Here is an 11,061-nt window from a genome sequence, read left to right as displayed (position 1 = left end):
ATCTGAGCCGAGATGACTAACTAACTCTGATACCACTTGTAACTCTCCGATCGTCCATGGTTAATGGGTCATCCACACATACTCATTCGCTCTGTGGATCCCATCTAATGCGACGAATGGTGCATTAATTTGCAGAGGCTCATTCGTCTTGTTTACTAACTCTGCGATCACCGCATGACTTTTTTTATGTTTTGATCTCATTTGTATGATAACGCAAATTATTTAATCCATCTTTATACTATTCCGGTCTAAGCAAAATATGCATCCGAAAAATAAGTAGACATAGATGTCCAAATCGATCTTTTTAAACATTTCAAGTAAACTAGAAATTGGATCGTATAGTAATTTTTTCACGAGAGTTTTTTACTAATTAATTTAATAAACTCATCCATAAGAATATTCTGAAGTATACCATAGTTAATTATTTATTTTAATTTACAATTAAGTAACCTGACACCTCATCATGATATGTGTCTGCTTACAAAATAAGTATGTTAATTCTGATTCAAACTATCATTAACTATTTTTCCAAAAATTGTAGATGATACTCCCTCTGTTTCATAATAAGTGTCATTCTGAACTCATTTTCTTGTTATACAAAGAGTGTAACTTTACAATTCCAATGTAAATTATACTAACTTTCAGCTGAAAATTAATTGCAAACTGCATTGATTTTATAAATAATTTTATTTATCTAAAATACTATTGGTCAAAGATGTATAATTAATTACAACTTACATATATTTCAACAACTTTTTTAATCTGTGTGAAAAATGTCACAACGACACTCTTTAAGAAACGGATGGAGTAGTTTCTTGCTTTAGTTGTTCCAAATCCAAATTTTTTTTAAAAAAATCCAAATTTAAAGTCACATGAAAGAAAATATACAGAGATTTGTTACTAAACCAGGCGAGTACTTTTCATACGTGTCTTACTTTGCATGCATTCACAATATTCGAATATAGTGATGGATTCCCAATGTATGGAATGAAATTTAAAACAAATTGACTATAAAGTAAGGAAAGCATATATATCTGTAAGTCACATCCCTCCTACGTGTATTAGTCCTGTTCTTCAATATCTCCGCTCTTATGCTTCTTCTAACCTTAAGTTTATTCTCCTCTTCTAATCCGTCTCTAAAAATCCTTTGATTCAATTTCTATCTCAATTTGATCTGTTTTTGCTTTCTTCTTCCACAAGTTATCGATCATCCTCCTTCGATCTCCGACGGTCTCGTCGGGTTTCTTCTCCTCCTTTATCGTGTTTGCTTGATGACCTTAGTTCTGTTTTCTGAACCAAACATGGGTTTTGTCTTTTTCATTTAAAGTTCAAAATTTATTTGCTTTTGTGATAGTGTTGAAAGCCTGAAACGGAGTTGATTTCGTGGATTGTGATGTCTATCATTCTTGTACATAAAAAAGAAAAAATCATTCTTGTACATTTTGATTTTCTTAAGTTGATCATATTATGCATGTAACTTGTTTTTTTCTTGTCTGTTTGTGTGTTATGCTATGATCAAAGCATCTCTGTTTATTTGGTTTATTTCTCTAGTCTTACAGAAACACACTTGCAAGTTGTAATGCCAAATCGAAAACTGATGCAGTAAGGTCATGATTTTGTGGTCTATGAGTCATGGTTTTTCTTTTAGTTAATACCCTACTTACCACCAATCTGTAAGATCATTTTTTGGCACTGGTTAAGGTTATGTATTACTACTAGAAACTGCAATATGAAACTGTTAATAATTGGGATTCTATATCTCATGATTTCTTAAGGATGCTCATAAGTTAAAATATGATGCTTTGATTGTGTTTTTTTGTTTAGTTAAGGAGTATCTCTGATCATTATTTCTTGTTGCTAGCTAGCTAGACTTAATGGAGGGAGACTCTAACCGGAAGCCTAACGCTAATGATTGGAGATCAATGCATGAGCCTGATCTAAGGAAAAGGATTATTTTCGCAATGTAAAACTTCTTTCCACATAATAATATGAATGCTTCCTTTCTATTGTGACTTGTGAGAATCCATTGTTACTATATGATCATTTTGACTCTTTTCATGAAAGAGAGAAAGAATCTTGAAAAAGGATCATGCTTTAGCTGTGATCTTGTAAGCTTGCACATGATAACGAGTCCTGCATTACACCAGTAAACCCATATTTTAATTCATTATTGACGTGACAAAACCTAACATCAACCTTTCATACCTTTTTAAAGTTTTGGCTTATTCCTTGTGCCCACCATTATGAAAGATTATTGATATATTCTCTTTGTTTTCATATATGTGTAGAGTGGAAAAGTTGAAGATATGTTTTCCTAAACATAGCCAAAATGATATTAACAATACCGCTTCCAAATTTGAAGGAAAGATCTATGGCATGGCCACAGATAAGGTACTCAAACACTAATGGTTTCTATCTATTACCTCAGCCCTTGTGAAGATACTTGCTGATATTTTTTTTTCTATGTTTCAGAGTGATTATCTGAGGAAAATCAGTGAAAAGATAATGGTTTTCGACAAAAAGTTTAGAAGTGTGCAATCTGGTTCTTTAGTCAATGAAACTAATACTCCAGATACAGGTAATAAGAACTATATCTTTGATGATTTAGCATTTCTGCATTGAACTATGTCTTTTTGGTGGGTCTATTACCTGAAGCAGCTCATGATGGAACATAACTCAGATCATGTGTCTAGAATCTTGAGCTGTTTCAGAACATATAAGTTACTGAAATGTTACTTACAACTTTAGCTTACCAGGTTTTCTTTTGATGCCTTTTATCTGTACATCAGCTCAAGCTCTGAATCAAGGGCCATCAGTTCACACCACCTTGCCATATATGCAGACTCCAACAAGCCAACAACAGTTTCATCAATACAGCAATCTCAACACTCCTGCGTCTTCTGGCTTCTCAACTCAAGTCCCTATAACCGTTTCCGCAGCTCAGAACCTTAACATTCAAATGGGTGAAGGAGTTCATGGAAGGCAACAGCTTCTCCCTCAGCCTCAGCAGCAGCCACAGAGTTATGACGACATATTTCAGCGTCAAAAGGATGCTCAGCAACATGCATACATGCAGCAACATGCTCAGCAGCAGTATCACCAGCAAAGTCCGTTAAAACCAACTGTTCAGCATCAGTTGCCTCATCACACATCATTGTCTACTATTCAGTCCTTTCCTCAACCCTCTTATCTCTCTAGTCTAACATCATCAGACCAACAAAACTCTCAGTACTTACCAAGACATCAGTTTCCAACACAGAGAGTCCATTCTAGTCATCAACAGCAGATGGCTGTGCCGTCTCAGGCACAGACACGAGAGGAACTCATCAGTCAATTGATGAATGGTCAAGACACATTCCAGAATCATCTAACATCACAGCAAAACAACTGGGAGCAACAAGGACCTTTTACCCTACCATCGACTCATCAGAACAATATTGCTAGCTTTCAAGATAATAACCTCCAAAATATGCACCAGCAACAACGCCTTTATTCTCAGCCTGATAATGCTTCAGCCTTCCCCTCACAACAGCAGCAGTATATGCTACAACAATACCAACCGCAGCAGCCTCAGCATAGAATCTTACAGCAATACTTGGATGACACACAAAGGTTTCAAGCAGCAGGTTCTTTGCGCCAAACCTAAAACGTAGCATCACTGTACCATTTTTCATGAGTTATGTCTTAAGTTCCAATATTTTTTTGGTGTAGCATCTCAAGATTCTGCAGGCACGACTGCAAATGCTAATGGTGAGGACTGGCAGGAGGAGACCTATCAGAAGGTATCTTCTCTCGCCTTGGTTTTTGACATATTAACATCACAAACATGAAACAATGATTCATCATATGAAACCTATCCATTGTCTTTTCAATAGTTCAATTTTTTTTTTCATTATTATCCTGCAGATAAAGGCTCTAAAGGAGAAGTATCTACCTCTTCTGAGTACACTGTTACAAAAATTATCTGAAAAATTGGGGGAGGTACTTCAGACATAACATAACTGCTTCTATCTGGTATATTCTTGTCTTAGGATAAAATAATTTAATAATTTTTTTGTTAATTTCCAGGTTGATTCTCTTCCTCAACAAAAGATGCAACATGAGCCTATTCAAAAGCTAAAGGAAGGCAAATTAACGTTGGAACTAATTATTATGTACTTAAATGTCGGTAGGGACAGTATATCAGAGAGTCACAGAGATAAGTTTAGTCTGTATGAGGAACAGGTATTGAGGTTCACCAAGAATCAGCATACCGTGACTCGGAGCCCAATGCAGCACCAACAATCCCCAAGTGGTCATAATCAGCACTCCAATACCAGTCCAGCTCAGTCTAGTATGTTTCATCAGAAGCAGTTCCATCATCTCCAGATGCAACACCAGCTAATGCAGAGTCAGCAGCAGCAACAACCACAAACCAATCAGCAGCAGCCTCAGATACAGAACCAATCTTCTCCTCAGTTGGTGGACCAGCTGATTCTTCCTACAACATTTCACAACACTGCAGGAACCTCATCACAGTTTCTTGTCTCGCCTTTTGAAAAGCCAACATCTGTTCACTCAGTTACTACCACTCTGCCTCTAGATATCATACCACAAACTGATAGCTACAAACTGCTCAGTAGCCTTGAATCTGAAGCTGATTCCACCGCATCATCTGGCTCTAAAGTTCACAAGATTGAGGTAAGTTATGGAACATGTAAGCTTCGTTGATTTGATCAAAACTTCAGTATCGAAATAAGACCATTTTCTAAATCTTGCAGCCTGGTTGTGCCCTCCTGCAAGAAATCAAAGATATAAACGGGAGTCTTGTAGAGACAGTGGTAAACATATGTAATGAAGAGTTTTATCCAAGTGAAGTTACTTCAGGAACAATTGTCACGTGTTCTTATTCCCCTGTGGCTCTCAGTGACACACTTGAAGCTCATTACAAGTCAGGACATATCGTAAGTTTCTCTAAACTTTAAACTTCTTGTCTGCCCTTTGCTCAGCTCTTTATGTCTGCCATGTTTGATGTAGTCACAGATTCAGCCATTGCGCTTACTAGTTCCTGTGAATTACCCATATTCCCCAATACTTTTCCTCGAGAAAGTCCCATCTGACGCCAGGTAAGAAAAACATTTAGTAGAAACTGAGGGAACTAAACATGTTTGGTCTTATGGTTTTATTTCCTTGTGTTTCAGTTTACACAAATATGGTGATTTATCTGCGAGGACCAGATCGAGGTTTAGCTTGTCCATGAAGGAGTTTTCAGAACCGATGTCTCTTAAAGATATAGCTCAAGTTTGGGATGTTTGTTCAAGAGAGACGATGGCTGAGTACTGTGAGCGGCATGGTGGAGGCACTTTCAGCTCCAATCATGGTCATTGGGAGTCTGTTCTAGGAGCTTCATGAGCTCTAGAGGTGGAAACTTAGCAGGTGGAGACGTTAGAGCCCAAGTTAGGTTTTCTTCTTTGCCTTGCGGTAGAAGAAACATCAATATGTATTTTTTACTAAGTGCATAATGTTTTATATTAGTCTGGATCACACCCACATATTTTCAGATTGGATTTAGACTTTACATTATCTTGATTTAGAATGTTTTTTTTTACTGAAACTTGATTTAGATTTTTTCTATCCATTTAAAAGATGATTATCTTGCCTAGTCTAACCGAGTGAAATTGTGATAAAGCCAATTTGTAGAACGTCCATGATGTATTTTATGGAGTTTTTCTTAAATATAAATGTTTATACAATTTTAACTATAGATATATAAGATATATATGATTAATTAAAATAATTATTTCTATTGCAGTTAATATTACTTTCAGGTCCACGTACCACCCGTAAATTTTAGCAGAGTGAATACAATTATTATTTCTGTGAATTTACGGATTAAATTTTCGAATCCAAAAATTAATCGATCCCCAGTAGAGCGAATCAAATAGGACGGCGGGTATAACCACTTTCGAGTGCCAATGATTACTGAGTAGCATGCGCAAGATTGAAGGTGACTTTTCTAACTGGACAATAATTTTTTTTTTTTTTGCTAAAATTTGGTGCATTCACTGGACCATAGTGGATTAAAATTTCTAACCAAGAGCACCTGCAACGGTAAAACTGATGGCTCCATATCCTAGGTAATTTTTTAAAATTATTTTATTATTTTTATTTCTTTTCAATTTAAAAGAAAGAAAAGATCAATCGCGGATCTCCACGCTGCGATGAAACTGTGACGAGCCCAACAACAAAACAATCTTTACCAAAGGATTGCAAGAACTTTCGATGGCATAAATTCCAAAAAATATGAGACCTACATCATTTTATAATATTTTTTGTGTTAAGGATTCTTGTTTTCTTACCGTTGCAGGTGTTCTAAACAACTTAAACTAAAACTTAAGACATGTTTCAGTTTTTATTTCAGAGATTTGAAGAAAATATGATCCTGATACTAGCTATCACTTTACAAAATAAATCATTTCCAAATTAACTCATCTCAACTTCTACAAGAATTGTAGTAACATTTATGATAAGAATGGTAGTAACATTTGTTTAAGGATGATCAATTATATCTTTCTGTTTCATTTTTATTTTCATTTTCTCCTGTTTAACAATTATATTTTTATACACAATTTAACTTTTTATATTTCTAAAATAAAAACATTATTATCTAGATATCTAACTATATTTTATATTTCAACTAATAGAAAATAAACAGGAAAATATTGTTAATAAATTTTGTATTGAAATTCTAAAATGATATTTATTTTGAAACAAAAATTTTACTTTACAACGATAATTAAAATGAAACGGGTGAAGTATTGTTAAGATCCCTCCTCCATTGTTTCACTCATAGTCATAGCTGATTCCAAGAGGTATTATATTCCACCCCTAATGACTCGGTTCAATTGTTTCTACCAATACCACCGCATTGGATACCTGTTCTATATATGGACACTTTTCTCCCCAAAATATTACAACCGTTTTAGTATTTATCTAAAATTTAATCTAACCAAAATGTAATCTTTATTCCCAACAATGCAACATACAGTATTAATTACTCCTATCTTCTAAATAATTACATAATGTATCGTTTAGGCAATTATTGTGTAATAATAACCACACGAAGTCCTATACAGTACATGTATAGTCTATGCCACTAACCAATGTATTATACTGCAATAGTCGAACATGCGTGATGCATGCATGACTTTGAAGTTATTGACCATGTTTTACTTATAAAAGGAGCCACAGTTCAGTCATACCTCTATACATAGTCTATCCATGTCTAACCATTAAAGTAGATATAAGATTTTCGTCAGTGACCTAACAGTATATTTTAATATGTGGTCCTAGCCCATGGTTCCTTGTCTTACGGATCTGGTTTAGTGTTACTTTTTAGGTAAAAATGTCTGGATGAGGAGTAGTAACCTGCACTCCGGATTTTTAATGCACTCTTGTGAGCTGAACAATTGGTACACCCACTTGTTTTGCCCTTTTACCCTTTTACTTGTTACTACGATTGTAATGTATCAGTGTTTTCCTTTACTTATCCACAAACAAAATATAATTATTTGATTCTACTTTATTGATGTGAATCATACGATAGACTTAACAATCTGTTAACTATTCATAAAACAAAAAGACATACCAATCGTCTTAAATTTCATGTACAAACATTTAGATTTGTGATATTTGTTGTTGTGGGTATTAAACATTTATATTTTGGATCCTTTCGAGTAACACCAAACAAAAACAAACTAATTAACTAAATATGAATATCCCAATCAGTTTAATTACTCTGCTTTGACACTTTGCATATAGGTACACTAAAAGATCTCACACAAGAGAAAGTCATAAAAGCCAGAAAAAAATTTAATTTACCAATCCATCATTAAATAAAGAAATAAAAACATTCATCTCATGTTTCTTCAAACACAAACCGACCTGCACACCACCGGACATATCTCTCTCCGACATCGAGAACGCTTCATTCCTGTCTATCGAAACGAACTCGGTATTAACCGGTTTTCCCCACCCGAAATCCGAACCATATAGCCCAAACCGGTTTGAACCTGCAATAGTCCCAAGCTGTGTACCCGGTTCAACGCTTTTCTTTCCATCCACGTACAACTCGCAAAGTTGCTCAATCCCTAGAAAACCCAAACTCTTAACCGAGTCGCCGAGGATCTCGACGGCTTTGACAAACCCATCTTCTCCCAAAAACGTTTTAGCTTTGTGTCCAAAGCAACCAATGGGAAACACACAGTTCCCTAAGTATCCCTCATGAACCGGCGGGTCTAACCGGTTCCTAAAGTCAGCAGCATACATGAGACGAACCGGTCTTTCCCCTTGGCCTCCATGCGTCTTCACCAAGCAGGTCCACATATAGGCGTAAGCCAAAACGAACGTGGACAAGTGAAGTTCAGAATGAGAGCGAGTTGACTCGGTTTTAGCTCTCTCCCTAAGTTTCTCCACGTTTTCAAGAGTCAACTCGAGCGTGATCCTGAATATGTCATGGCCGATATCTCCATCTTGAGGGATCTTGAGGGTTCTTTCACCTTGAAGAACCAACATCTTGGCCTCAAGATAAGGAGGAACGTTGATGATCGTGCGGTCTAAACGGGGAGTTAAATCATCAGGTAATATGGTTCCATGTGTTTGTGATTTACATATATGAGCCCATGATTTGTAAAAATTCACCATCGTTTTGCCATCCATGACCGCATGGTTCGATGTTATGCCGATGCAGAACCCTTGGTTAGGGAACAAAGTAACTTGTAAAGAAAGGACACATGGCGAGTCACAAGAGGCCGGGGACTTGGGGACCAGGGCACGTATCTCGCTCGCAAGACGTATCCCCTTGCCTGAAACACTGCTGAAATCCTCCTCGCTCTCGAACACGGTCAACGTGACAGTGTCGTGTGGGAACACGACGATGCACGGCTTAGGATCTTGAGGGTTCCAAGTGACGTGACCCGCAAGGGGGAGGAAGTGACCTAGGACAAGAGAAAGAGATTTCTCGAGTTTAGGGATGATCACAGAGTAGAAGAACTCGCGTGATAATGATGACCCGGTGAGTTTGTAGAAGACGACTTGCTGTACAGAATCTTTTAGCCACTTTAGGTCGAAGAAAGTGAGTGGGACAACGAGTGGGTCACAGAATGAATCTACAGAGGGGCTGACATGGGAGATCTTGATAATATTTAGCACCATCTTCGATGAATGAACAACCTCTTCTTGATATTTTATATCCAGCAATGATGAATGCAAACTTTTTTATAGCATCTCTATCCTTATCCATGGAAATCTAAATGAGTTTTTTCCAACAAAAAGTAAAATTAATATTTTAATAAAAGTAAATATATAACTAAGTTTTTATTTCAAGCAGATTTGAATTAAGAGATCTATGAGATGTTTTCATATGGAATTTTTTATGAATTTTCAAAGTTTTTCATTTAATTTGAAAAAATTCACTTTGTATCTTCTTTTCTAGTTTTATTATTTTAAAATTATAAGGAAATCACATTAAAATTAGCTAGATACTACCAACAGTTATGAATTAACTTATAAATAGCAATATTGTATTATAGTTTTACATAATATTATATAGATTTTATTTTAACATAATAATTGATTTATACATATCAAAAATAAAATTTTAAATTTTAAATATATGATTTGCAGTTATTATGTACATGTAAACAAAATAGACTATGAAAAGTTATAATACTAAGTTAAACTTATAAAAATATAAGCCTTAATATGTCTTTTAGGTAAAGAATGAATAGTCATTAAAACAAAAAATATGTTTCACTTCATGGAAAAGATAGCTGTTGGTTTTTGTAGTATAAAATCAAGTTATCATCTCATTCATATGAAAATCTGACACACATTCATACTAGCAAAAACAAATGATTTTCCCAATAGAATAACTTTTTTTTTTATTTTTTATTTTAGTATTTGAGAGTGCAATTACTCATGCATGGGCATGCCCTACAGTTCACTGAATATATTTAATCATTTTCACTAGTCCTTGATTTTAAAAGTTGGAAGTATATACCCAAACTAAGATGTATTCATAAAGTCATATATATTTTAATTTATTTGATGAAAGCTATGGTTTCTATAAAATATATTACAATAATGTTGTCACCAACTAAACACATTGTATTTTAATTATATTTTTATCAGTTGGTCATCAAGAAAATTATGGATGCAATGATTGCGATCTTTGTTTAGTGACTTCTCCAAAATAAAATCTTTTTTGAACTCTATCGGTACTCAGGAGAGATTTCAATGCTAACTATTTTCTTCAGTTTACACCAAAAAAAAACTATTTTCTTCATCATTCTACCACAGAACGCACAATGTAAATGAATTTTGTTAGTAGGTCTAACTAATAACTATGTACGTATTGAACAACAATACTTAGGTTCACCCCTGAGGTGAATTTCTTAAATTCACCTCACCTCTATTAACCAATTAAATCTTCACGTAGGATTAATGATAAAAAAATATTAAATACATTTTAGAAAAGTTAAAAAATCTTTTAAATGTCAATTTTAACAAAATTAATACCGTAAACTAAACCCTAAATCCAAGCTGTAACCCTAAACCCAAACCATATACCCTAAATCCAAACCCTAAACCCTAAACCCAAACTCTATACCCTAAAATCAAACGTTAAATTCTAAATATAAACTGTAAATTCTAAACTCAAGGGTTTGTGTTTAGGGTTTAGAGCTTGGTTTTAGGGTATAGAATTTGATTTTAGGGTATAGGGTTTGAGTTTAGTGTTTGGGTTTAGGATATATAATTTTATTTTAGGGTATAGAATCTAGAGTTTAGGGTATAGGGTTTGGGTTTAGGGTTTAGGATTTGAGTTTAGGGTATAGAGTTTAGGTTTAGGGTTACGGTTTGAATTTAGAATTTAGTTTACGGTATTAATTTTGTTAAAATTGACATTTACAAGATTTTTTGGTTTTTAAAAAATGTATTTAATATTTTTTGTCATTAATAGAAGTGAAGCGAATTTAAGAAATTCACCTCAGGAGTGAACCTAAGTATTGTTCTGTATTGAAT

At 34.7% G+C, this 11,061-nt stretch overlaps 2 protein-coding genes across 4 annotated transcripts; one reads left to right on the top strand and one right to left on the bottom strand.

Moving 5' to 3' along the window:
• The first annotated feature begins 1,083 nt into the window (after nucleotides 1-1,083).
• Nucleotides 1,084-5,640, top strand: LOC108811189 (probable mediator of RNA polymerase II transcription subunit 15c). Of its 3 annotated transcripts, none has more exons than XM_056997065.1 (11): nucleotides 1,084-1,240; nucleotides 1,862-1,963; nucleotides 2,289-2,391; nucleotides 2,473-2,578; nucleotides 2,790-3,626; nucleotides 3,712-3,782; nucleotides 3,907-3,981; nucleotides 4,069-4,680; nucleotides 4,761-4,943; nucleotides 5,023-5,105; nucleotides 5,181-5,640. In XM_056997065.1, the coding sequence occupies exons 2-11, from the start codon at nucleotides 1,875-1,877 to the stop codon at nucleotides 5,389-5,391; spliced, it is 2,370 nt and encodes a 789-aa protein (XP_056853045.1). In that variant the 5' UTR covers nucleotides 1,084-1,240; nucleotides 1,862-1,874; the 3' UTR covers nucleotides 5,392-5,640. The 3 variants fall into 3 exon arrangements, with proteins under 3 accessions (XP_056853045.1, XP_018438731.1, XP_018438732.1); XM_018583229.2 differs by having other exon boundaries at nucleotides 5,017-5,105; XM_018583230.2 differs by having other exon boundaries at nucleotides 1,087-1,240; nucleotides 1,866-1,963; nucleotides 5,017-5,105.
• A 2,100-nt stretch (nucleotides 5,641-7,740) lies between these two features.
• LOC108809586 (BAHD acyltransferase At3g29680-like) lies at nucleotides 7,741-9,280 on the bottom strand. Its single transcript, XM_056997064.1, has one exon. The coding sequence runs from the start codon at nucleotides 9,190-9,192 to the stop codon at nucleotides 7,852-7,854; it is 1,341 nt and encodes a 446-aa protein (XP_056853044.1). The 5' UTR covers nucleotides 9,193-9,280; the 3' UTR covers nucleotides 7,741-7,851.
• Nucleotides 9,281-11,061: the final 1,781 nt, after the last annotated feature.

The sequence above is a fragment of the Raphanus sativus genome, unplaced genomic scaffold (genome assembly GCF_000801105.2).
Source record: "Raphanus sativus cultivar WK10039 unplaced genomic scaffold, ASM80110v3 Scaffold0487, whole genome shotgun sequence".
Taxonomy (NCBI): domain Eukaryota; kingdom Viridiplantae; phylum Streptophyta; class Magnoliopsida; order Brassicales; family Brassicaceae; genus Raphanus; species Raphanus sativus.
This window is presented reverse-complemented; position numbering and strand designations above follow the sequence as displayed.

Bases quoted from the DNA above. Each gene is read 5' to 3' on its own strand.
- LOC108809586 (XM_056997064.1), bottom strand. From the start codon at position 9,192: ATGGTGCTAAATATTATCAAGATCTCCCATGTCAGCCCCTCTGTAGAT.
- LOC108811189 (XM_018583229.2), top strand. From the start codon at position 1,875: ATGGAGGGAGACTCTAACCGGAAGCCTAACGCTAATGATTGGAGATCA. The intron at 1,964-2,288 runs GTAAAACTTCTT...ATATATGTGTAG, and splicing joins AAAAGGATTATTTTCGCAAT to AGTGGAAAAGTTGAAGATAT. The intron at 4,944-5,016 runs GTAAGTTTCTCT...TGTTTGATGTAG, and splicing joins ATTACAAGTCAGGACATATC to TCACAGATTCAGCCATTGCG.